We start from the raw sequence: 27,201 nt of genomic DNA, 5'->3' as shown, positions 1-27,201 counted from the left end.
ATGCACAACCCCTGGATAATGTTCAAAGGACACAGACATTTGCAACTTTCTAGGACAATTCCCCACTTCCCACCTCAAGCTTGTGCAACAGGTATCTGGATTCCGTGAGACAAAGAAAAGGCTGAAAGATGCTTAGCTGGACCTCAAAGGCCCTTTCGTTCCTCCTTTGGGAGACAGGACCTGGAGGACACCTGAGACATGTGGAGAAGCGCTCTAAGCTGCTCACCTGGTAGATATGATTCAGTTTGAAGTGTTTGAGGAGTAGCAGGAGCAGGGCAGAGATACTCTTTACAATGATCTCCTTGTGCCTGTTCACATCAATGCCCAACTTCATGCTCTGGAGAACAGTGATGCTACAATGGGGAAAGGAAGAGTCAGTGCAGAGGGTGACCTTAGAGCGAGGCCTACAAGGACCCAGGTATTTGGGTCAGATACAATAAACACGAGAGCCAGAACTTGAGAAACCTGAACTGTGCTAGGGAAAACTCCAGAGTTCCCACTTACGAGTCAGGAGAAAAGCTCCTCTGATCTCTTTGTTTCTCTCTCCTTTGGCAAGCTCATCCCTTGGCAATGTCCACCCACATACATGTGCAGCCAGTAACTGGCACTGATGTTACCCTCCAGACTCTCAATTCTGAGCTGAAAAGAGCACAGCAGAGAGCACTGCAGTGGAAAGGGACTACTGGTGGCAGAGAGGCGGTCTCTTTGGAGACGATCCCTGTAAGTGTTAACAAGGTGAGGTGGGGACTAGAGAGACCCTGCAGACAAGATAGCTAATATTTAGCAGCTGCCCCAGTTGAAGCACTCACGGCATCTCCTCAGGCAGGACATCTGCCAGGATGTTGATAGAGTCTGTCTTAGCCTTGGAGGTAGGGGCTGCAGCCAGTAGAATCTTAAGTAGAGCAATCTGGGAAGTAGAAAATGAGGAAATCCACCCCATTCAACAAGGTTATTCTTCCACAGTTCAACAGCCCTACGAGAAACGTTTTAAAGCCTTTCTCTAAGTTCTTCCCTCAATAACCAAATCTGCCCAGCCTCCAGAAGGGCAAACAGGTGCCCTGTCCTGACAGGCCTGCCTGTGAGGCTAAGGAGCCAGAAGGGAGCTTATGGGCTGTTCTGCTTCAAGACTGCTCTTTCCAAAGAGGATTGAAGGAGCAGAGTGAGAGGGGCAATGCCTAGAAATTAGGTAGGAGGTATAAGCAAGATCTCCCTCCCCGACCGTTTTCCTTCCTCTACCTCAGACCATCAGCGTCCTCACCATCATAGCCTGAGGCCAACTAGGACACCAGAGGCCACGGCAGACCTCAGGGGGACTAAGGCACTTACTTAGGAGGAGGGCCCCCTATGCATCCTGCAGGGATCCCACCTCATTCTCCACCCCTCCCAAAGAAGGACTTGGGAGTATAGCCAAGTCCTTCTTCCTCTGGGAGGAGCCCTGAGGAAAGCTCAGAGAATGCCTTGCCTGAGGGGTGAAGGCTCAGGAAGCAAGATCAAACGACAGATGGCTCAGCTTAAGAGGGCTCTCAGCTATCTACTCCTCGAAGCTGAGAAGGGCAACTCTGGCCCAGCCATCTCCTTACCATGTACTGGGGGAGGCTACACAGCATGCCCTGGTAGAGGATTTCACACGGCGTCTCTGGTACTACCTCTTCCCCCTATGGCAAGAAACATACAGTTTGCCCAGGCCATTTTCCAGTTGACCAAAACCTATGTTTCCTTGGTTGTGGAGGGTGGCAGGAAAAGATCTGGGAGTCAGATCTGGATTCCTACCCTAGCTGTGTTAATGATTCATTGTAGGACCTTGGGTAAGTTACTTTTCCTCTCTGAGACCTAATTTCCTCTTCCTAGGATCAGTGGGCTGGTCTGGATGACCTCTGAGGGCTCTTCCAGCCCTGAGAATCTATGATTTTGGTTGTCCTGTTATCTGGAATCAATCCAGAATTCTATGTCACTTTTGCTAGGTCAGGAGTCAGAACTCCCACCAATGCAGTGGTTAAGAATCCGCCTGCCAATGCAGGGGACACGGGTTCGAGCCCTGGACTGGGAAGATCCCACATGCTGCGGAGCAGATATGCCCATGCACCACAACTACTGAGCCTGTGTTCTACAGCACGCGAGCCACAACTACTGAGCCCGCGTGCCTAGAGCCTGTGCTCTGCAACAAGAGAAGCCACCGCAATGAGAAGCCTGTGCACCGCAACGAAGAGTAGCCCCGCTCACTGCAACTAGAGAAAGCCCGCGTGCAGCAACAAAGACCCAACGCAGCCAAAAACAAATAAATAAATTTATTAAAAAAAAAAAAAAGAACTCCCATCAAGGAGTTGGCTCAGACTACTGCTTTGCTGGACATACTTGGGCTTAGCTCAGGCCACAGGTACACCTGGGACACTGGAACTGACACCCCACACAGAGGCACTTCCTATGGTGTCAATCTGAGGCCATCTGAGAGCTCTGGGCTGCTCCAAAGCCAGAAAGGAGAGGTAGGTGACTCAATAGAGAGGGTTAATAAAGGCCTGGAGAGGCAGGAAGGGGTATTAGCAGGGAAAATTTTAGGTGGAAACTATTTTCTTCCCTTCTCCACTACCCTCTACAACATCCCTTCCTCCTTTCTGACCAGGCCCCTCATGCACAGCTCTGTCCTTGTGATGACCCCATTTAAGCCCTTTATCAGAGTAGCCCTTTATCAAGAGGCTACTCAGGCCACTGTCATCTTTGGCCAGTGCAGTCCTTCCTCCCCCCCACGTCGCTCTATTACAGGACAAGGGTCACTGCCATGAGACCCTAAGGCGAGGAGGAGTAACCAGGCCCCTTCTATCCCACACAACTCGGCTGCTGCTTAAATGGATAATAACCCTGGCAATCCTGCATGTTTGCCTTGCTGTTCTCTAAAAGGCCTATTTCATACGTTCTCCCCTCTCTTCAAACCAATCCCCTCATCCCACAGCCCCTCAATGCTTACTGACCCTACCTCTCACTTCATGGACAAAACAGAAGCAATCAGACAGGCACAGCCTCATTTTCTCAACACCAAATCTACCAGAGTCTCTACCTTCCTTCTTGACATGAAGGATGAACCACCTGTGCTCCTATCAAAGGCTACCCTCACTTTTGCTTTATCGAATGCATCAGTTCTGTAATTATCTCCTTTCTCCTGGATCAACCCCTTTAGGACATAAACACACTCCAGGATCTCCTAGCTATAAAGCATTCCCTTGACCCGCATCCTCCTTCAGCTACCATCCCATTTCTACCTTCCTTTTCACAACAGAACTTCTATGTGGTTTGTCTATGTTGACTAAGTCTACCTCCTTTCTTTACATTCCCTTTTCAATACACTCCAACTAGGCTTCCAGCCCCACCACTTCACTTGAGGTTGCTCTTATCAAGGTCACCAGTTATCTCTATGTTGCCAAAGTCAATGGGCACCTCAGGTCTTATCAATCACCATTTATCAGCAACATTTAACATAGCTGATCACTCCCTTCTTCTTGAAAGACTTTTTTTTTTTAATACATTTATTTATTTTATTTATTTATTTTTGGCTGTGTTGGGTCTTCGTTGCTACGCGTGGGCTTTCTCTAGTTGCAGTGAGCGGGGGCTACTCTTCGTTGCAGTGCACAGGCTTCTTATTGCGGTGGCTTCTCTCGTTGCGGAGCAAGGGCTCTAGGCACGTGGGCTTCAGTAGTTGTGGCACACAGGCTCTATGTGGGATCTTCCCAGACCAGGGATCTAACCCGTGTCCCCTGCATTGGCAGGCGGATTCTCAACCACTGCACCACCAGGGAAGCCTTGAAAGACTTTCTTTGCTTAGCTTTTACGGCATCACAATCTCCTGGATTTCCTCCCAGCTCACTAAGGGTTTTCCTTTTATTTGGCTCCTTTCCTGACTCATCCCATCCTTGACATATTGGTGTGCCCCAGGCCTTTGTCCTGGATTCCATTTTCTCTCTAACTTTACTCCCTCCTCAGGTTACCTCAGCCAGTTCGATGGCTTTTAACACTGTCCATGAGTCAACAGTTCCCAAATTTATTTCTCTAAGTCAGTCCTCTCTCTAGAACTCTAGACCCATATACCTAATTGCTTGGCTGCTCTGCATGGGTGTCTAATGGACATCTAAATCTTAGTACAACCAAAATAGAACCCTTGATAAGACAGAACTCCTAGGAATTCCCTGGCAGTCCAGTGGTTAGGACGCCACGCTATCACTGCTGCGGGCCCGGGGTTCAGTCCCTGGTTGGGGAACTAAGATCCTGCAAGCCGCATAGCACGGCCCCCCCACCCACAAAAAAGAAAAGAAAGAAAAAGAAAAACAGGGGGAAAAAAACACATTAAAAAAACCAAAAAACAGGGCTTCCCCGGTGGTGCAGTGGTTAAGAATCCGCCTGCCAATGCAGGGGACACGGGTTCGAGCCCTGGTCTGGGAAGATCCCACATGCTGCGGAGCAGCTAAGCCCGTGCGCCACAACTACTGAGCCCGTGCTCTGCAACAAGAGAAGCTGCCGCAATGAGAAGCCCGCACACCGCAACGAAGTGTAGCCCCCGCTCGCTGCAGCTAGAGAAAGCCCGCGCACAGCAACAAAGACCCGATGCAGCCAAAAATAAAAATAAATAAATTTAAAAAAAACAAAAAAAACAAAAAACAGAACTCCTCATCTTGACAAATGGTACTTATTCTTGATTGCCCTTTATGCCTCTCTATCCACAGCCAATTGAACTGCAACTCCTGTCAGCTATACCTCCAAAATATAAACCAAATTCATCCACTTCTCCCTATCTCCACACTTCCTACCCCCGTCTAAAACACCATCATCTCTCACCTTGACTATTTTAAGAGCTTCCCAACCTCCCTGCTTCCACTCTTTCCTCATCCAGCCTTTACAAAGTAGCCAATGGTTTTTATTATAAAAAGATAGATCATGTCACTCCCCGGTTTAAAATCTCCAAAGGCTTCCCTTTGTCCCGTGAATCAACTTCAAGCTCCCTATCTTTGCTTAAATGTCCTTTGTAAAGTGGCCCCAGGCCACCTCTCTGACCCCATCTCAGACAACCCTCCCCCTCCCCACTGTGCTCCAGCCACACTAGCCTTCATCGACTACCTCTAACATTCTGAGCTTGCTCTCACCTTCTTAATAAGTCTGTTCGCTCTGCTTCGAATGCTCTTTCCCCTGATGTTCTTACGGCCAGCTCCTTCTTATACTTCAGATCTTAGGTAACTATCACCTTCTCAGAGGTCTACATACCCTGACTGCCCAATCTAAAATAGTCTACTACATGATATGTCACCCTATTTAAATTTTATTAACCATATCTACCATTCTCTGAAAGTCTTCTCGTTTCCTTAATTACTTATTATCGTTTTTCTCCAACTTTAATGTATCGTGAAAGTAGAGACCTTGCTTTGCCTAGCATACAGTAAGAGTCCAACAGCATGCACGCGAGTTCTGCGACAGCACTGCAGACAGATTTCCTCCTGTGCAGGATTCCCCTTGACTCACCAAAGACATGGGGCACTTCTCTAGCTCCTCCTCATTCTTGATCTGAACATCTGCGATGGAGATGTACTTGTGCTGGGAAACATAAGACATCAACAAGGGGCCGAGGGCCTCAATCACATGTGTACCAATGATCATTTCCCCAATGACAAGGAAATGTCCTGTTTATGGGTCTGTCAGCCCAAAATATACCACGCACCCTTTGAAGGCAGGAGCCTTATTTACCTTTGCATCATGAACAGCAGCAAAGTGCTTCAATACAGTGTTTATTCCATATTTCCATGTTTGAAGGGCAGCAAATACCTTAGCATTTACCTTCAACCAAAGTGCAAGGGGAGGGACTTCCCTGGCGGTCCAGTGGTTAAGACTCCATGCTCCCAACACAGGGGGCACGGGTTTGATCCCTGGTTGGGCAACTAAGATCCTGCATGCCGCATGGCGCAGCCTTTTAAAAAAAAAAAAAAAAAAAGTGCAAGGGGAAGCCAAGAATGGGCCCTTGCCCCTGGACCACTGCCCTGAGAGTTTTGCTGCATGTGCCTGTATGTGCGTCCGTGTGTGTACAGAGTGATGATGGGGTGGGGTGGGGATCAAGGTCTGTGCAAGGAATGACTATTCTTATTCGTGCACACACACACTTTGGATACAGAGCAGACTGCTACTCAATCCTGGGCCTGTGGAAGTTAGTGAGCTTCTAAGGAGAGAGAAGGAAAGGAAAGGAAGCAATAAGTGGGAAGAGAGAGAAGGGTGGGAGGAGGGAAAAGGAATGAGAGGAAGAAAGAAGAACTTGTTCATCTATCTAAATGTAGGACACTGAGTAGGTAGGGAGAGACCTGATTTTTTACCTCTTTGGCCAAAATGCCTGCGGAGGAAGTACAGAATAACAGGTTCAGAACGTGTCTGGTGGAAGAGCACCACCCAGGACCCAGGACCCTAGTCATCCAACTTGCCTTGATGGCTCCCTATCCCTGAAGACTGAGAGCCCACCCTGGTCACCTGCTTGAGGGTCTTCACACTCTCATGGATGGGCCTGGGCAATCCAACCAAGGTATCTGTGTCCCTGTGAAATGCAAGACACACCAGATCATAAGGGTCAAAAGTATAGAGAATTACCAATACCCCCTGGAGTCATATGGACCATGCCACTTTCACCATCTGGTAACCTGGATCTTTCTCTGCAAGCTACCAGGTCCCCCATCGTTGCTTCAGGACACAAAAAGAATAATGGTACAGAGAAGTGTCCCTGAAAATTAGGATTTCTGTATAGTCTTTAGGGGACTCACTTTGTCTGGGAGCAGGTTCCTACTTAAAAGGGCATGTTGCCCAACACTTTTGACAGTGACAATGGTTTCTCAGGTTTTGTAGCGACCAGTGAGGATTCAAGAGGGTGGGGGAATGGGGAAAGATCTGTTCCAACCATGTCGCTTCTTAACAGAATTCTGGCCCATTACAGAAGGGCTTGCAGGGGCCATCTAATAACACTCTGACAAGGAAATTGATGTTCAAGAGGGAAATGACTTGTTGCTCAAGGTCCTACACCTGGATGAGAACATAAAAGTTCTAGGAAACTGGAAGGAAAAAACTCCATGGCAAGAACCCAAAGCAGTCACTGAGAGCTGCCCATGGCTCTGGGTTGTATAATCACGACCAGGCAACATCTCTCACTCTAGGCCACCCGTTCCCCTGGTCCCCTAAAAACCACTCTATAGCCAGTTCTGACCATCCAGTCACTTACTGCTCCAGAGTGAATCCGATGAACTTGTTCCTGCTCATCTCCAAGAAGTGTTCAATGTCCTTCTGTCTGAGAGGACGGTGGAGAGACAAATCCCAGAGAAGGGAAGAAAAGCAAACCTTGAGAGAAGGACCCTTACTGGGCTCCTACTCCTCCAGTTGGAGAACTGGAACAGTAGGGGAAGACAGCAGGGAACTTCAAACCCAGGAGTTCTGACTCCCAGCCCAGCTTATTGAGCCTTGAATACATAGACCACTCCACCCTGGGCCTCCAGTGACTGAAACCCCGAAGCTCAGGGTGCTTGGTGTTATCAAACCTACCTGACTTTTGGGGTCCATGGTAGGCCCTTGGGAAAGGCCACCCGCTCAGCAGAGAGGGGTGCCTGTGAGGGTGGAGGTGGCACTAGAGGGTCCTGCTCTAGCAAGTCTAACTCTCCATCCAAGGTACGCTCTCCATCGCCAGCAGACTCCTCTTCCTCCTCTGTGGCTGGTTCCTCAGTCTTAAAGAGATCTCTTTCGTTGTAGATGTCCAAGCTGTCCTGCTTAGTAAGGAGTTGCTGGGGGGTTGGAGGGGAGTGGGTGGAAGGAGAGAGGGAAGGTGTGCAGAGATCTCACCCTGGGCATCCTTGTCTGAGACCACCCCAACCCACAGACTGCTAGACTTCAGGGAACATGGAAGTAAGAACCCACCTCTAGTGAGAACTTTCCCTTCCCATCTCAACCCTACTGTCCCCACCAGGCCCAATTCCAGGACAAGCAGCTCTCACACAACCACGCCAATGGCTGGGAAACAGAGCATAGATAATCCCAAAGTCACAGTTACTTAGCTTTCAGAAAGCACTCATGCTGTTTTTTTTTTGCCAGCACTTTCCTTCCTAATTATGCTCTACTTAGGTGAACATTCAATTAGTTTGCCTTCTGTGAGCATACACCAGCTGGCTGACTGAGGAAGAGGAGGACAGAAGCTTGCTGCTAGGCAGAGGGAAGCAAGTCTGTAATTTTAAATCTTGTCACAGAAAGAAAAAAAGATTGGACAGAAATAGGCCAAAAAGTTAACAGTGATTGCCTCTGGTTGTTAAGATTGTGGGTGACTTTTTTTTCTCCCTTCTTCACATTTTTATATTTGTTCTAAATTTTCTATAATGAGTAAGCATTACTTTATAAAACAAAAAAATAAAGGTTAAAAAAAATCACATTGCAGATAATGTAGACTAGATTACTGAGTGTGACTGTCCGAGCCCGTCACCTGTAGTTGGTGAACTCAAGTAGGTCAGGCGGGTAAGTTCATGGGAGCGTGGTCAGCTCTCAGCGCAACTTGTCATTGTGACCTTTCTAGGGATGCAGACTATAGAACCCTAACCAGTCACCTTGTAAGTGTAAGCCTCTGGTTCCAAGGCCAGATAAGAGCATGGCTGGCTCAGAGTAAATCTTACTGCGAAGACAATGATAAAGTGCCTCAACCAGGTACCTATGCCCAGGATTATACCCCAACTGTTGCTCAGGGTGCTAAGGAACTCCAGGCACTGAGGTCTAGACCAATAATCCTTAGCAAGACATGGATTTATGATGTGATATCACAATGTTACATCTTGACAGCCCAGGACCCTGTCAGGGCTTGGGAATAGAGGCCGAAGTATAGACTCCAAGATTTCAGGTTGGTCTCAGGGCCAGCCAGGGGCAGGAGAGCTGGGTCATTTACTGCTCTTTCCTACCATATCCAGAGCTGCTTAGAATCTTGATTTTTGGCCAGCTAGTGTCACAACACTACTGTCTGCTTTAGTCCATACCCTTCGAGAACCACGGCGGCCTCGCAGTTTGGAGGGTGGTGGTGCCAGCTGAGACTCCCCCAGGTCGAGAGTGTAAGAGGGCGGGGAGGCAGCACGCATGCTCTTCACCACCTGGATACTATCCTCAGCCAGTGGAGGCAGGCCCAATTCTTCCCGCTTCTGTACTTTGAGAGCCTGCAGTTGCTCAAATCCACCGAGGGTAAACTAAGGGTTAAACAGGAAAGGGGCAGAGAAGAGAGGAAGGGGAGAGGAAGGGAGGGAAGTCAGAGGGAGCAAGGTCAGGGAAGCACGGATAGAGAGGAAGAGCCACAACCTCCAGTCCCCTCAGACCCCCTCCTTAACTAGGAAGTAATAAAACAGGAGGAGGCAAAAAATGTGGTCACCATCCCCAGTCTCAGAGGTGGTTACTATCCCTCAGAGCTCAGGGGTCAGGATAAAGCATTATTTACTGACCCAGGGCTGGAAACATCACCAGAAATAAGGAAAAGGACCACCGGGGGCCTCCACTGAAAAAAACAGGAAAATGTACCCCCTTTTAAGGAACAGATCTAGATACTACAACCCCCCAGAATCACTCAAGGCCTGCCCTGGAGGGTATGTTGTTCAGCCAGTCAGAGGAAGGATAGGGTTGAAAAATTAGTAACAAAACTGCAACCATACACTTATGAGGACTTCATTTTTTAAAAGCAAATCCTCTATTTATCTGGATGGAGAGCAGGCACTAAACCCCACATTTTACAGCTAGAGAAACTGAGACACAGAGAATTGCCCGAGGTTTCTCAGTATCAGCAGAGGCCAGATCTCCCAACTCTCAGCCAGGGTTCTTTCCATGAAACATTAGCTCTATCAGGGGAAGGTGCAATGACACCCCAACTCAAAAAGTGGCATCTCCCATCAGTCCAACAGAAATAGGTAACCTACTCTGAAACAGAACATCTGATTTCTCTAGGACAGCCTTATTGCCCCTCCACTGGTTAACAGCTGCCCTATTCTTCTGCCTAGCTCCAGCCTCCTGGAATCAGACTAGAAGAAACTGAGGTGGCAGAGGGCACTGCTGATCTGATGAGATGGGAGAGGGGTGAATCAGCCACTCACCATGACTACTTTCCAGAGCAGAAGCAGGACCTTCTTTATGGGGAAGTGGGGAGCCAGGCCACTGCAGAACTTGGTGACCATAGAGAAAAGCAGAAGGGCAAAAGGCTCCTCATTATGCATGGAGAAGCCTGGGGGTTGTGGAGAGAGGCAAGTGAGAAAGTGAGGATGAAGCAGCTGAAACCCAGTCCCTCTAACCCTGTTTCTGGACACTGAGGAAGGCACTCACCTTCCCGCAAAGAATCTGAGTACTTGGTCCTTAGAAGGAGGCTTAGAGAGCCCCCAGAGTGAACCCCCCGAGGGCAGGATAAGGGAGGTCATGGAGTTAAAATGGTATAGTTCCCAAAGCTTGGGGGTGGATATCAAACTAGAAGTAACAGTAATAAAGATAATAAATGGTAATAAAGATGCTTCCTGGCTGAGGAATTCAATGCATTTTGTAGATCACAACTCACTTTCCCACATCAACAAATATAGTATATATTTTAAAATCCCAAAGGCCTTCATATCTTATCCCTGACTGATGACAATACCAACTCATATTTTCAAGGTAAGTCAACTCATATTTTTCACGTGGGATTTGTGATCGAATGGGAGAGGGATGACTATTCCCATTTATAACCAAGGAAACCAAAACCAAGATATAGAGAAGACATATGACTGGGCCTAGCTCATAGACACAGGGACAATCAAGCCAGACCTTCAAGCCCACCACAAAGTATCTCTGTCCTAAAAGAAGGATGTTAGTTCTAAAAAAAAAAAAAAAAGAAGATGAAGAAGAAGAAAGAAGAAGAACTGTCTGTCTCTCCTAGGCAGATGCTATGCCTCCCCTCCGCCACAGGCACCTCGAGTGCCACTTCTTACTCAGTTCAGTGCGGAAGGTCTCCCGGGCTCTCCTCCACCCGTAGGAGTCTGTCTCTCGCTCCAGGCGGATATTTTCCACCATTAGGTACATGACACTCAGCAGCACCCTGAGGTTATAGAAGGGTCACAAGAGGTTCCCAAGGCAGTTTCCAACCTATAGTCTGAGACCTCAGGGATGGTCTCTGTGGTGGCCCAACCCAGTGGAATTAGCAACTTCTAGTGGCCTGGGTGCATCTGAAATTTGGGCAAACGTAACCCATTGCTAACCATCCCCTGTTCCAATCCCATGGGCAGGCCCACTCACCGGAGCTCTGTGCTATCAGCAATGGAGATGGCTGGTTTCCGAAGAGCACTGCTACAGGCCTGGCTGTTGCTGCCACAGGGACGAGGGAGAAAACGGGAACCCGTAAGGCCTCTTTACTCCGTGTTGCACACTTATCATATGCACAAACATGAGTACCTGCCATTCCCTGGCTATGTAGCTAAAGAAATTGGTCTAAGGTAGAGGAGCCCATAGAATTCTCCTGCCACCTAGACAAACCCTTATCTGTGGTGAAGATAGGCAAGGGCAGGGTCTATGATATTGGCTCCTCTTAAAATCCCCGCTGTGTCTAGTACTGTGCTGGACACAAAACAGATGCTAAGCAACACTTGGTGAATAATAAACAGAATTTGCCCCACTAAAACTCCTGGGTGATAGGCATGAGACAATATGAGGGGTCACTATAGTGGTAGCGGCAGACAAGGCCACGTCTAGAGCTGTAACCGTGAGGGAAAGAACTGGGCACAGCAACAGGAGTTGGTCCCATCCCTCTTGGGTCATGTTCTCAGGTAGAACAGTTTCCTTCATGGAGTCCACAGTTAGGCTGAGCTAAGAAGGTATCTGGATACAAAAGCAATACAGGATCGGCCCCTGAAGCCCAGGATTGAAGCTGTAAGTGGGGCAGAGTCTGCTGATGAGCCCAACCTTAGGGAGCAGGACAGACTATCAGAGACCATGGCTGGATGGAGGGGGACTCTCAGTGAGCTTTGGATGAGGTGTGAATAGACCCAGCTTCCACAGAGGGCTCTACAGTGAGGGAACCAGCATAGGAGATGAGGCACTCTTCAAGGAAGGGGGTCGCCAGCCCTCCCCTAAGGCTTCTCACTCGATTTCCATGTGGAGTAGCTCCAGGAAGGCCGAGAAGGTCCCCATCTGATAGAGCAGGAAGCAGTTGTACCTGGACCAGTGGAGTACATCGACTTCTGAATCACATTCCCCAAAAGTGCCTAAAGGACCAGACAGTGCCGCAGGGGTTGAGGTGGAGGGGGTTATCCCAGTTCTTTCCACCCTGCCCCATGATCTGAAGGCTATCTTCCAACACTCTGCCCAACAATTAGGCTGACAAAGGTAGGACAGGTGCCCCCCAGAACTTTTTGGAATGAGGCAGGGGAGAGGAGAAGCAGTCTCCAGGGTTAGGTCCAATGTGCTCATCACTGGTCTGTCTTAAGTTTGAGTTCCCTGAGAAGCAGATCCAGAGATAAGGATTCAAGTGCAAGTAGTTTATTTGGGAGTTGACCCCAGGAACCATCGGTAGAGAAGTGGGGAAGTGAGATAGGGAAGAGAAGGCAGCCAAGAGCTCAATCCTGAGTGGGGAGAAGCTCTGGAAAACATAAAACAAACAACTCAGAATCATCCCACCCAAGAAGGGTGAGGTGGTCAGGCTATTCATCCAGTAACTCCTGGCAGTCACTGAGGAATGCTGCTGGACTAGGGGAGAACATTAATTCCCTAGCACTTCCTGGCTGCCCTATGTGGGCTGCACAGAAAGCCCTCAGGCAAAAAGATGAAGGTACTGGCAGCTGGAACTTGGCCAGAGCGCCAGACCCAAGAGATAGGCTTGGGCACTGCCTTGTTTACTGCAGTCGTCCCTTCACCAGATGTCCACTCTCTTTCCTCTCCATTTATGATTTTTCTTTTACAGTTTTTTAGCTCCCAACTAGTTGGTTCTGCCAACAGTCCTCTTATTTCTGACCTCAGGGATTTCTTTTACTACTCCAGCTAGGCTCATTTTTCTTTCCAACACCTGGCTAATAGGTCTCTTCTGGGAAGCTTTCGTCAGTTAATTTCATTGAGTTCTGATTCTCCAAATTACTCACAGCAAACATTCCTGCTGCTATGTTGGCTTGGACCTTCTAAATGCCAATGAGAAACAATGCAGAGGGTCCATGTGTAAATTGGTGGCACCCTCCCTGCCTCCTCTCAGTGTCAGAGCCAGGCCACAGCTGGTAAAAGAAACCTCCATGCTCAGCTGGTGGTACATTGTCAGCTCTGGCCACAATGACCCTCTTGCTAGTCTCCACATAGGATTACAGCCCAGGCTAAGGAAAAAAAGAACCTTATAAGAAATCCTGGCATGCCTGGAAAGAGAAAGGCCGATTCCAAGGGATCCAGAACAGTACCTACCATCATCTCCTCATCTTTCGCATAAGCACAAGGTTACTTCTAGCACATGACAAGATCTGTCCTCGAGGGGCAGGAACCTTGCTTTCCCAGCGTGGCTTGCCTCATCCTAGTCCTGCTAACACCGTCTCTCTCTCTCTCTCTAGTGTCCACCCCTCTCAAGTTGGCAAAGCTGGCCACTCACCTTGGGCCAGGTAGAGAACAGCTCGGGCCACCTTCAGTCGCCGTTCCCTACTGACCACCTCCAGCCGGTCCAGGAGTCCCATCACATAGGCCTTCTGGGCATCTTCCTCCAACTCCAGCCACTCCTTACCCTGCACTGGGAACAGAAGGCCATACAGATCTAGTGTCAGCTGTTGCCTCCCCTTCCTGGAAAGGCTCCTGAGAGCATATGTACCTCTGATCTCAGTCCCCCAATAAATTCTTCTCTTCAAAAGCTTTCCTTGTTTAGCTGAGAAAGAATAAGGGATGGGAAAAGTAAAAAACCCAAATGTTCTGGCCTGAACCCACTCTGTAGCCTCATCTTCTTCCACATCCCCTCCATTTCCACTTCCCCCTCCCCAGCCTATACGGTTCTATCTCTCTGCCTTTCCTCAAGGAGTTCCCTCTATCTCCCTATGTATCCAATTCCTATTCATCCTTACAGGTTCAATACAAAATCACCTCTTTCCCACTAATGCTCCAGCCAGAAGCTCTGTCCCCCATGATACTTTTTACTTCTCTAACGACACTTCCCATTTTCCTCTTGGCCTCAGCTAGTTTTGTGACGTACACATCTCCCCTCTGCTATCTGACTATAATTTCTTTAAAGATACTGTAAATTCACCTTCACCCCTGCCTCCTGCATCTCTGGCACAAAATGGGTACTCACCACACATTTGCTGAGTTGAACACTGAATTGCCACTGACCAAGTAAGGAAATGGAGGTCTGAGTGGATCACAGGGTGGGCACGTGAAATTATTACCAGATGCTATGAGGAGTGAGGCAGAACTGGAGACAGGGATTGAACACTAAGGTCGAAGACTAGGCTGGGCACAGGGTTACCAGGCAGCAGGGAACCAGTCCAGCCCCACCTCCCCATTCCTCTGTTCTCTGGGCCCTTGACATCAGGGAAAGGGACCCAGTTCAGGCTTCTCTTGCTTCCACTCCATGACCTCTCCACTTGAGATATAGGAAACTCTGTGTCCCATATGCAAAAAGGAATAAGAGAAGTTATACGGCTATGGAGAGGATGAAGAAGGATCATACTTTGTTTTAGGCTTTTTCTAGATCAGCCTTGAATATCATGGAGAGAAAAAGCAGATCTCTATGAATAAGGATCTGGAATCACCTTGGGTCTTGAAATCTTCTTCAAAGCACCTCCTGTTAGTGGTGAATTCCGGGTTTTCAGTGTAGCTATACAATTCTGTGGCAGGAAAGATAGGACAGAGTCACAAACATTCAGCAGATCCTTATAGAAGGGGCCTGGGGTGGAAAAGGTGGCATGAAAGAGCTAAAGCTTCCAACACATTCCTGTGTCCAATTCAATCCAGAGTCAGCTTCCTCCTTTTCGGAGCAGTTAAAAATAGCCACTTGGGTCCCTGGGTGATTAAACCATCAAACCTGTCCTCCTCCTGCCAGCTGGCTGCTACAGCAGAGAAGGCAGGCTCCAACATTTGGTGAGGGCCAGGAGGAGGGCTGGAACAGAGAGGGCTGAATGTCATCACTCCTGGTTCTTAGGGCTGCAACCCCTTCTGCTTGTCAACCCAGACTGGGACTAATCCTGTCTCTAGGGAAAAAGGGGGCAACACAACTCCTGAAATTTAGAGGCAAGATCCTTGTGCTATTCAAGGAGCCAGTTCATTCTCTCCCCGCTGAGTTTCTTCGAAGGGTACAGAAGTTTATGTTCCTGCCCACGGCCACCCGGGCAGAGGCAGAATCAAACCATATAGAAGCAGCTTTGATTGCCAAAGAGCGGCCTGTGCCCAGGAAAATCTAACTTTGCTGACAGCAGCCTCTCAATACAAAATGCAGACAGCTTATGAGAAATAAAAATGCCCTTTCCTACACACACATACGCACACACACACACACTCCAGAACATCACACCAGTACGCTCATCTTACAGAGGATGAAGAAGTGAAGTCATTAAGTCAATAGGTGCTTCCTCAAAACTCTGTTCCCTAACTAAGACCCTTGCTGGAAATTTAACTAGGTCACAGATAATTCACAATGCAAGAGAAATTCACTTATATTCCAGCCAGCTGTCTAATGGTCAAGAAATACCTTGTCTGGGAGCCAGGGCTTTTGAGTCCTGAGTTCCAAAATCCTGGAGTGACCAGAAACAAATCCCAGCTCTGTTTGTTAAATTCTTCAGTCATTAGTGAGTAGTGTAGATATATATATTTTAAGAGTAGAGCACAAACCCAGTTAAAAAAGGGAGCAAGGCTCTTAGGTACTAAACTTTGCTTTTGTCTTATTTTTAAAGTTTAGATCATGAACTTTCATATACTACCGGTAAATACAGAGTACATAAAAGACACCGTGTTTATCTTCTACTCAGATTAAACAAATGTTAACACTTGTCATATTTGCTTCAGACAGCTAAAGTCCCTTCTTCCTTCCCAGTCTTATTTTCCTCTCTAGAGATGATCACTATGATGAAATTGGTATGTATGCTTCACATGCCTATTTTTATACTTTTAGTACATATCTATGTGCCTGTAAACAACACATGATATTGTTCTGTTTTTCAAGTTTTTATCCAAGCAGTATCATATTGTATAAATTATTTTTTCTTAGAAGCATTTTTTATTATGTCTTTCAATAGTTTACATGAAAAGCAGTGTGATGAACACATCCATTCACTTAACTGACACTGTTCTTAATCAAGTGTGCAATAGACTTCCCAGAAACATCTTTTAGACTTGTGTGTTTAAGCAGTTTTTTTGATGCATGTATAAATTATTTTGTCACTGTTTCTTCTCCCCTTTAATATGTTTTTAATATTTATTGACACTGAAGCATATTGATATAGATCAATTATTTTAATGACTATACAGTAGCCTAATATATTGATATACTACAGTTTATCCATTCCCCTACTAAGTTGTTTTCAATTGTTCACAGTGGCGACAATAAACATCTTTGTAAGTGTTTTCTTGGGCCCAAGAATTTCTTTAAAGTGTACATCTAGAATCACTGGGTCATAAGACATGTGAATTCGACTTTGCTAGATATAACCAAACTGCTTTCCAATCTTATACTGTTCCCTCATGCCAAGCCATGTATAAAAAGTACTCATTTCTCTGTACCCTCACCAACCCCAGGCTTTTAAATTTTGCATCTGATGATTGTTGAATAATATCTCACCATTTTAATTTGTTTTTCCCCATTTCCTAACATAATTGAATATCTTTTCATATATTTACTGACCACATGGTTTTCTGTTCTGTGAATTCCTGTTCATATTCTTTGACCATTTATCTATAGTCTCTATTGGGATGTTCATTTCTTTCTCTCTCTCTATGTGTGTGTGTGTATGTGTGTATTCATATTCTGGATTCTAATCCTTTGTTAGGTATTAAACTTAGCTCTCTATTTCTGTCACTCATCACAAAATCTATTCCCTATGCTTATTCACAAGAACTTCTTTAAAAGCGTTTGTCTCTTTTCTCTGAAAAAAGCCTGTCTTAAAGAGTCACTTTCATGTGACAGAATATTTAACTTTCACACAATTTCCACCCAAAGCTCACTTATTTATAATTGGCATTTGTAGCACATGTAACATGGAGGCCCTTAATGCAAGGAGATCATGTTTAGCCAAGCTAAGAATCCAGAGAGAAGCAGCCCAGCATTGAAAGAAGAATGGGATCACTTAACACCAGCTCAGAAATATCCAAGCAGAGCTCCACTGTGATGGATATAGATGACATGTTCAGCTTTGCTCAGCTGGCCAGTTGTCTATACAGTTTTTCTTCAGACATTTCTGAGACTTTACTAAGGGGCAAGTATTAGGGGAAGGGGGCGAGATGGAGGTAGAAAAGAAAAGGAGAGAGAGATGGAATGGGAAAGCAATGGAGTGGGTGGCAGAAAGAAGCACACAAAGATATGGGTGACTATGGGAAGAGAAAGAAAGCAGAAATGGGGAGAAGGTGGAGAGAAAACAGATTTGAGAGTGCACCAAAAGAGAATAAAGAAGGGTGAGCAGAAAACAGGGATAGAATGAAAGAATGGAGAATGCCATACATAGCCAAGGAAGCATTCACAGAAAGAAATGTGAAAGCAAACAAAGAGATACTGACCACTGGAAGGTGTAGAGAAGTGGGAATGTGGAGAACAGTCTGTGTTCTATAGCCACTTGCTGAGAACAGACAAGCTGCCAGAGGAGAGCACAGGTATCTTCCCTCTCCTCCTGGCCAAACTTCCACTCTTTACAGACCCATCTATCTCATACCTGACAACTCTGCTGCGTGCCCATCTGTGTCTCCATACTCAAATTCCAGGGTAGGGCAGTCCACAGAGCCCTGTAATGGAGAAATCTTTGTGGTAACTTGGGAAAAAGGTTGACAAAAGGAGATCATACCCTCATTTCATTTTCCACCTCTCTTGGAGGCCGAAGTTAGAGGAAGAAGGCAACTAGGAGAGTTCCATCTGGGCCTTTCATCCAAGAAGTACCCTCCTCCAAGCCAAAATTAGAGGCTCAGTGTGGGGCTGGGCTGAAGATTCCTATATAGAATCAGAAACTCTGGGCAAAGGACCAGGATCATGAACAGATATGAAAGCTACAATCTGTGCCCATATCTGATCTACATAAACACAGACCTGAAGAACATCTAGCTGATCTCTAGAAAAACAAGACGGATGAAAACAAAAGAAGTAAACTGGATTCTGACTTCAGCTCTGTCATTAACCCATTGTATGATTTTGTATGATTTCATTCTGTGGATCATAGTTCCTCATCTATAAAAAGAGATCCTTCAGTTCCAATATTCCACAATTTTAGGACTGTCAAATAAGGTAGCATTTCTACTTCAAATTGTATTAAAGGCTAGATTTCCTATGATGTTGTATGTATAAATTTATAATACCCTTTTAAAAGTATTTTTAATACAATCTTACCCCCGAACCTCTTTAAGCATTTTGGGATAGACTTTTCCTACCAATATATTAATAAATATGAATTAAAAAAATTTTGGATTCCAGCTCTTGTCACATACTATGTGACCTTGAACAAGTTACTTAACCTCTTTGTGCCTCAGTGTGGCATAAAAAATGTATTTGGTCTTTGCCCCCTCACCCACCTTCCTGGCACAGAGCTCTTAAAACCTTTGGAATTTCCTGAGTAGTAGGAGTGTCTGTTATTCATAAGGAGCTCCTGTCAACCATACTTGAGTTTATGCTAATGAGGTGACTCAGAGTGAGAGTTTCAAAAAAGGGGCTCCAGGGAGGGGAGGAGGCTGGAGACTGAGTTCAATCAAGTGGCCAATGGTTTGACCAACCATGCCTAGGTAATGAAACTCCATATAAAAACTCTGAAACAATGTGATTTGGGCACACCAACGTGCTAGGAGGGTAATGCCGCAGAGAGGGCATGGAAATTCTGCACCACTCCACCTCCATACCTTGTCCTATGCCTCTCTTCATTTTGTTCCTGAGTTGTATTCTTTATAATAAAATTGTAGTCATAAATATAGCACTTTTCTGAGCTCTGCGAGTTGTTCTAGCAAACTATTGAACCTGAGGGGGACAGTCATGGTAACCCCTGAATCTGTAGTTGGCCGGGCAGAAGTGCAGGTAGTCTGGGGATTCCACTGTGGCTGGCATCTGAAGTGAGGGCAGTCTTGTAGGACTGAGCCCTTAACCTGTGGGGTCTGTGCTAACTACGGGTAGTGTCAGAACTGAATTGGTATCAGGGAATTGTTGCAAAATGACGTACTCAGTTTTCTCATCTGTAAAACGAGGATAATTCATAGGGTCATTGTAAGGACTAAATGAGATAATAGAGGAAAAGCACTTAGCACACAATCCAGCACCTGGTAGCACTATGTGGACAGTTACTCTAAGAATTTTACTTACTCTACTTATGATTTTAATATTATATTATAAAGGCATTTTTCTCATACAATTATTATTTTTTTTAAGATAAAGATTTACTTTTTTAAAAATTAATATTTATTTATTTATTTATTTAGGCTGCGCTGGGTCTTGGCTGTGGCACACAGGATCTTCGTTGCCACATGCAGGATCTTTGTCGCAGTTTGCTGGATCATTAGTTGCGGCATGCAGAATCTTTAGTTGCGGCATGCATGTGGGATCTAGTTCCCTGACCAGGAACCCATGCATTGGGAGTGTGGAGTCTTAGCCACTGGACCACCAGGGAAGTCCCTTTCTCATATTATTATAACTGTCACTTTAAACAGCTAAGTGAAGAGCTCCCTGATGGCCTAGTGGTTAGGATTCTGGGCTTTCACTGCCACGGCCTGGGTTCAGTCCCTGGTGGGGGAACTGAGATCCTACAAACTGCACGGCACAACCAAAAAAAAAAAAATTTATTAAAAATAAATAAATAAACAGCTAAGTGGACAGATATCTATTGGATTACTTAACCAATTATCTATTGTTGAACATTTGTTTTTAATTTTTCTTTACTATATACATGAAGCTGTAATACACTTATAAATTTTTTCATATTTAGGATCTTCTCTGACAGTTTCTTATAAAGGGAATGAATGCATCAAACCTTATGAATATTTGTATGGCTCTTTGTACATGACAAGTTGTTTTCCAAAACCACTTTATGAATTTACACTGCCAAAAAGGTGATTTATGTTTAAATCCACTATAGCAAAGATTTCCAAACTTCTGGATTACAGGGACCAGTAAGAAAAAAGAAAGGTGGATGGTGGAGAATGACATAAGGTTGTTGATGTTTTATTTTCTAAGTAGAAACTTTAAAAATCTCTTATATATATAATTTTTAAAAATCGTTTAATACCCCCAAAATGCAAAAGACAAAATATCAGAATAAAAGCCATTAAAAGCAGTGAAGCTTTTTTTGACTGTAAGTCAAAGTATAAGTAAACTTTACATCATGTCCCAACACACACAAAACTGGAACAGAAGTTTAACAAAATAATATTTACCACTACTATATGTGATACACCAGTACTTCCTATTAGTCTATTTCTTTAAAAAAATGTTGGGATTAATCTCCAAGATTTACAAGCAGCTCATGCAGCTCAATAACAAAAAAACAAACAACCCAATCCAAAAATGGGCAGAAGACCTAAAGAGACATTTCTCCAAAGAAGATATACAGATTGCCAACAGACACATGAAAGAATGCTCAACATCATTAATCATTAGAGAAATGCAAATCAAAACTACAATGAGATATCATCTCACATCGGTCAGAATGGCCATCATCAGAAAATCTAGAAACAACAAATGCTGGAGAGGGTGTGGAGAAAAGGGAACACTCTTGCACTGTTGGTGGGAATGTAAATTGATACAGCCACTATGGAGAACAGTATGGAGGTTCCTTAAAAAACTACAAATAGAACTACCATACGACCCAGCAATCCCACTACTGGGCATATACACTGAGAAAACCATAATTCAAAAAGAGTCATGTACCAAAATGTTCATTGCAGCTCTATTTACAATAGCCAGGACATGGAAGCAACCTAAGTGTCCATCATCAGATGAATGGATAAAGAAGATGTGGCACATATATACAATGGAATATTACTCAGCCCTAAAAAGAAATGAAATGGAGGTATTTGTAGTGAGGTGGATGGAGTTAGAGTCTGTCATACAGAGTGAAGTAAGTCAGAAAGAGAAAAACAAATACAGTATGCTAACACATATATATGGAATCTAAGGGAAAAAAAAGGTCATGAAGAACCTAGTGGCAAGATGGGAATAAAGACACAGACCTACTAGAGAATGGACTTGAGGATATGGGGAGGGGGAGGGGTAAGATGTGACAGGGTGAGAGAGTGGCATGGACATATATGCACTACCAAATGTAAAAGAGATAGCTAGGGGCTTCCCTGGTGGCGCAGTGGTTGAGAATCTGCCTGCCAATGCAGGGGACACGGGTTCCAGCCCTGGTCTGGGAAGATCCCACATGCCTCGGAGCAACTAGGCCCATCAGCTACAACTACTACTGAGCCTGCGCATCTGGAGCCTGTGCTCCGCAACAAGAGAGGCCGCGATGAAGAGTGGCCCCCACTTGCCGCAACTAGAGAAAGCCCTCGCACAGAAACGAAGACCCAACACAGCCATAAATAAAAATAAATAAATAATTAATTAAATAAATTTAAAAAAAAATAGATAGCTAGTGGGAAGCAGCCGCATAGCACAGGGAGATCAGCTCGGTGCTTTGTGACCACCTACAGGGGTGGGATAGGGAGGGTGGGAGGGAGGGAGATGCAAGAGGGAAGAGATATGGGAACATATGTATATGTATAACTGATTCACTTTGTTATAAAGCAGAAACTAACACACCATTGTAAAGAAATTATACTCCAATAAAGATGTTTAAAAAAAAAAATGTTGGTCTCAACTCACAGGTTACTCCCTACAGTTTGAAAAACATTGTTTTAAATTACATACACCCTTAAAACTTAACGTATTGAACTACATTTTATGAAAAACTCACTTCAATGCCTTGAATTTTCCTCATTTTGCTACAAACCAGTTAAACTTTGTCAAGGACTTTGGGAACCACCTAAAGCAAGGAATCTGGCTGTAAGAGGTCTGAGGTGAATCCTTTGGTTAGGTTAAGAATCTTTTTATTAAGCAAACAATCATTCTCTAGCTTCCTTTTAAGCTTAGGATATCCATACACTAAGCCATTGGGAGAGGGTAGGTCAACGGTGCCCCTATAAACACAGTGATGTACGAGGCTCTGTTGACTTGTGCCAACAGTAATTCTCTTCCAGTAATTCCTGAAGCCCTAGAGAGGAAAGAAAATCATCCTCCCCAGGACTGTCTTCCACAGGAATGCAAAAGGAGGGAGGGAAGGAAAAGCAGATAGTCATCTATCTGAGAGTCAAGCAGAGAGTCTGGCACCTGGGTGTTGTGATAGGGGATGTAGTGACAGGTAAGAGCAGCTCTCCTGCTGCAGTGGAAGGTGAAGGAAAGCTAATGTTTCCAGCCAACCTTTGGGCAGGCAATGAGCTCAGATGGTGAGGATCACTGCAGTTGCTCATTTCCACATGAAAAGTGCAGCTGCAGACAATCAGGCGGTAAACTGGGTAAACTGTGGTGCAGGTGGAAAGCTCTGAGTCTCTGGATACTGAACTCACTGGCAAGAGTAAAACTATCAGAGCCTTTTCCTGAAGGAAGACTTGATAGGTAGGGAAAAAGCCTCCTGGTTCAAGAGGAGTTTTAATTCACCCATAGAACATATCATTCCAAAATTATTTTATTCACTCCCACAGTCTGTCTCTCCACCCCAACTGTGGAGAGACTGCTGTATCCCTAGCACCTAAAACAGTGCTGGGCATATAGAAAGGACTCAACAGCTATTGAATTAATAAAAGACTCATCCCCCTGCCCCATCCCCCAAAAACCATCTGAACAAGAACGATGTCTCTATCGGGGAAGGAGAAACAGGGTGCCCTAAAAGGCCAGATTCGTACTGAGGCAGGGAGGGAGATGATATGGTGCATAAAACCCTGATCCAGTATGGCAGGAGGGCTGAGCTCTGCCACTGAAAGGTGGTGTGATTTGGGGGCCAGTCTTTTCACCTCCTCCACTTCTCTCTTTTATAAAATGGGATGGATTCCTGCTTGTCTGTATCAAAATGGAAAGCATACATGAAATCCCTTTGAAACTGAAATACAATTCAAATGGTAAACCGTGGACTGGGATGCCTAAGATCTGGCTTCTACTACCAGTTCTGTCCCTTGATGATGATGATAATACAGTACTAAGAGCTACTGTGTGCTAACCAACTACATGCACCGTGCCTGCACTGAATTAAACATTTCACATTCAATTATCTAATTTTGACTTTATCGCAACCTTCTGAGGCAGGTAGTATTAACCTCATTTTACAGAGGAAGAAACTGGAGCTCAGAGGCTGGCAATCTGCCAAAAGTCACACCGAGAGTAAATGGTAGGGCTGGGATTCAAAACCTCAAAAACCTGCTCTGACTGAACCCAAAGCCTGGTACCCCTGGCCACTGTGCCAGATGTATGACCTTCGGCAAGCTACTTCTGTCTCCCACTTCCGTCAAAGCAAGGGCGAAAACCCGGTGACCTCTACAGACCCTTCCACATCTGACATTCTGTGGTCTGATTCCCCGCTCAGATCCGGTTCTGCTCTTGGCTAGTTGATGGAAGCTGGCTGGATGAGGGGGTTGGAGTGAATGTTAATTCACTCCTTTCATCCTCCTAGTTAGGGTTTCTTTTAAGAAGAGGGAACATTCATACTCCTCTCTGTGGGTCTGTATCGTGCGGGGGTCCATCCACTCGCTCCGGTACTGCCCCGCCTGACTCCTGTATCATTAACCCTTACGGGGAGGGGGCCTGATGTCCGTGGAAAGTGCTCCCTCAAGGGCTCGCCAGCACACGGGGGTAAGGAGAAGGGCCCAAGTCACGCGGCTGCTCTGCTCGGCTCGGGGCGCCTCGGGGTGGGAGGGCGACTGCCCCCACGCCGGCCCCTCTTCACTGCGGCCGGGCTCCGGCCTCCCACCCCTCAGGCCACTCACTTCACCTCTCCGCGCCTGTTCCTCCTCTGTAAATCGGCCTTACGAATTACCACTCCGGGGGGCTACAGCGATTAAGTGAGATAAATATGTGAAAGTATATCACGCTCTATCTTCGCGCCCCCAGAGGGAGGCCAGAGGGCTAGAAAGCCCCCGACCCGCGGCAGGAGACGGGCGGAGAGGGTCAGGGGCTGCAGAGCCCGGAGTTTAGGCTGCGGCGGGCCCCGCAGGCGCCCGCTCCGAGAGGCGGCACGGGGCGCGCAGGGGTCTCCCGGCGGCGGAGGCGGACGCGACCGAAACACCTCAGCCAACGCTTCTAGCTCCGGGCGTCTCCCAGTCCCAACTGAAAGCTCTCCGGGCTCCTCACCTCCGACTCCCGCCGCTGGCTTCTGAACGTTTCCCGGCCTTTAGGCACCGCCGGCTTCCCTTTGCCGCCGCCGTTGCCGTTGCCGTTGCTGTAGCCATTGGCAGGCGGGTTCCCGGCCCCGGGTGCCGCGGGGTCCTCCATGCGGCTCTCCTCAGCAGCTCCCCTCTACCGCTCTGCGCTCTCTGCCAGGGGTTACCCCACAGCCGCCGCGCGCCGGGAGCCAGGCCCCGCCCCCTCCACAGCTATTGGTTGAGACCTTTCTCCGCAGCCCCACCCTGCAGCGCGATTGGCTGTTCGACCTCTCTGAGCGGGACTTGGAGGGGGCTCATTCAAGGGATTTTTCCCCCCTCTTTTTTTCCCACTCCCGCGCCGTCGCTGGTAGCCTGACACTCCTGGGTCGGCTCTTAGCTCCACTTCCCACGTCCTGAGCCTTGAGCTCTAGGTGGTCAGCTCTGCTTCTCACTAGGTGTCCCTCAGCCCTCACCCCCTCCCAAATAGCGACCTTTTCGGGGAGCTCTAGTCCCCGCCTCCTGCTCCACTGCAGTCTTCGTTTCCCCAGTATCACAGACCTCTGCCCCCAAGTCCTGGCTCCTGAATACTTCCCAAATCCCGCTTCAGTCGAAGGGGAGGGATGGCACCGCCGGGTGGCCAGGGACACCGCAGGAAACGAGCGACTCTCCCTCTCTGGAAGCTGAGATTTCAGAGGCGAACTCATTCCACTCGGAGTGAGGGCTTGACTGGGAGACTGGGGGTTGAGGGGTGGAGTAGGGCGTTTTTACTTCACTGAAATTGCTGGTGCCTTTCCAGGCTGTTCCTGGCCATCTGCCTTTCTCCGCTGAAGGGGGGCATCTTCCTCATGGTGTGAGCTAGGGAGTAAAAGTTGATTGGAGAACAAATCCCCAGCGCCACCTGTTCCCCAGTCCTTTCCTTCATTCTAAGATCCTTCCTAAGGGCTCAGTGTTACCTGGGGCAAATGAGGCTGTGTGGTTTGCCCACTTTGGAATTTACGTTAAAAGCGTCTTACAGTAAACACGTGTGCAGTCTGGGATAGTAATAGAAGCCCCAAACAAGATGGGGGGGATTGTTGAACTGCCACTTTGTTCCAGGCATTGCGCTAGACTCTTTCCAGATATATCTCTCCTACAGGTTGTTTTCACTAATCCAATATTACTGACAAGGAAACCGGGACTCTCAGAGACTAATTCCTCCTTGCCTGCAGTTCCCAAGGTATCATATTCCAATATCTTGTTTCAGTGTCTCTCACTGGAGGAAACTCTGCTCTTCTCTTGGCTAACTTCTATTCTTCCTTAAAGATTCTATTTAGTCATCACCTCCTGCTCCAGAAAGCCTTTCTTTTGACCCTCATCAACCCACTCAGGCTGTGCTGGTGTCAGCCAAGTCTGCCTGGATCCACAATCCTTATATTTTCTACTATATCCTCAAAGTAAGGAGCCCAAAGGAATTATCCCCCCTTCTTGTATCATATCTCTCCCTCACACTTTCCTCTGCTAATTAGTAGGTGACAGATCAAGGCAGAGTTGAGAGTGAGCACTCCTTGGAGATTTCTGAGTTCCTTTCTCTCCCTGGTCTCCAACATCTCCTTACTGTACCCACCCACAATTTTCCCTTTCCTCTCCCATTCCCACCTCCCACCCACCTCAACCTGGATATAAGCTCTCTGAGAGTAGCTTTTGTTCATCTGTGTATTGCTCATTTCTGTGTGTTTAACACAGGGTTTCTTCTGTACTATCGACTGAAAAATGTCTTGTCGTGGGGAGCTGTTTTGTGCACTGTAGAATGTTTAGCAGAATCCCTGCCTCTCTTCACAAGATGCCAGCAGTACCCTCCCCCTAGCTGAGACCACCAAAAATGTTTCCAGATATTGCAAAATATCCCTGGGTGGGGTTGCGGGGGGCAAAATCTTCTGTGGTTGAGACCCGCTGGTTTAAACAGAATTGAATTGATATGAATTTCTAAGAAAGTCCCTGGCTCAAGGCCTAAACTATTTGATTTTGGAATTTTTTTCAGGGTATAATTTTGTTAAACTCTTAAAGATTCATACTCTGCTTTAAAATTCACAACCCACACCTAGCTCATCACTGCTTCAGTGTGGTAAACCTGCCACAGCACAGCCCATTGGGGCTTCTTAATAAAATAATTAATTTTCTACCTTCCCTCTTCCCAGTACATCTCCTCCTAAGCAGTCAGAGCTCTAGGATTGACAAGCCCAGAACTTCATATTCTTTTGTGAGCCTAGTCAATCATCAAGATCCCCAACAATGGTGACATACAGGAGTGGCTACTTTTGAGGTTTTGTTCTTTTTCCAACCTATCCCTAGGACCAAGGGAGCAGAGTAATCTTTAGTTGGGAGTAGAATTGAGGACAACAGCTCTCAAGTCCCCTCTGGCCTTTATGTAAATCCATTTGCTGAGCCTAGAGCTCCATCTGGCTTCACTTTGGGAGATGGGGTTTAAAAAAGCGGTGCTATGGAGATTGCAAAGAATCAACATGGGAAGAGACCTCAATCCAGTATCTTTTCCACACTGCAGTGTAATGGGAGCCAGTAAAGATCAGACAGCTATCTGATCATTAGAGGCCCAGACTTTCAGAGCTTATCATAAGGAGGAAGATATCTGGAAACAACTACTGGAAGAAGTAACAAGAAACCACACATTAACTGAAAACTTTGAAACTCTGGGCCATGTAATTGGCACACACTCAA

General features: G+C 46.5%; 1 protein-coding gene across 3 annotated transcripts in view; it reads right to left on the bottom strand.

Annotated features, from left to right (window-relative positions):
* The window catches only part of STRIP2 (striatin interacting protein 2), a 44,192-nt gene extending 19,555 nt beyond the window's left edge, over positions 1-24,637 (bottom strand). The window contains exons 1-16 of one of the 3 annotated variants that reach the window (XM_068549433.1): positions 24,479-24,637; positions 17,844-17,913; positions 14,739-14,813; positions 13,592-13,726; positions 12,113-12,233; positions 11,269-11,337; positions 10,965-11,071; positions 10,104-10,231; positions 9,009-9,212; positions 7,543-7,778; positions 7,226-7,291; positions 6,487-6,550; positions 5,497-5,568; positions 1,581-1,655; positions 810-907; positions 227-353 (exon numbers count right to left, since the gene is read on the bottom strand). In XM_068549433.1, the coding sequence (XP_068405534.1) occupies positions 227-353; positions 810-907; positions 1,581-1,655; positions 5,497-5,568; positions 6,487-6,550; positions 7,226-7,291; positions 7,543-7,778; positions 9,009-9,212; positions 10,104-10,231; positions 10,965-11,071; positions 11,269-11,337; positions 12,113-12,233; positions 13,592-13,726; positions 14,739-14,813; positions 17,844-17,913; positions 24,479-24,619 (1,788 nt within the window). In that variant the 5' untranslated portion in view covers positions 24,620-24,637. Of the gene's footprint in view, positions 1-226; positions 354-809; positions 908-1,580; positions 1,656-5,496; positions 5,569-6,486; positions 6,551-7,225; positions 7,292-7,542; positions 7,779-9,008; positions 9,213-10,103; positions 10,232-10,964; positions 11,072-11,268; positions 11,338-12,112; positions 12,234-13,591; positions 13,727-13,804; positions 13,855-14,738; positions 14,814-17,843; positions 17,914-24,478 lie in introns of those variants that run through there. The other 2 variants (XM_068549435.1, XM_068549436.1) reach the window with 2 other exon arrangements.
* Between the last annotated feature and the right edge of the window lie 2,564 nt (positions 24,638-27,201).

Source organism: Eschrichtius robustus, chromosome 8 (genome assembly GCF_028021215.1).
Source record: "Eschrichtius robustus isolate mEscRob2 chromosome 8, mEscRob2.pri, whole genome shotgun sequence".
Taxonomy (NCBI): Eukaryota; Metazoa; Chordata; class Mammalia; order Artiodactyla; family Eschrichtiidae; genus Eschrichtius; species Eschrichtius robustus.
This window is presented reverse-complemented; position numbering and strand designations above follow the sequence as displayed.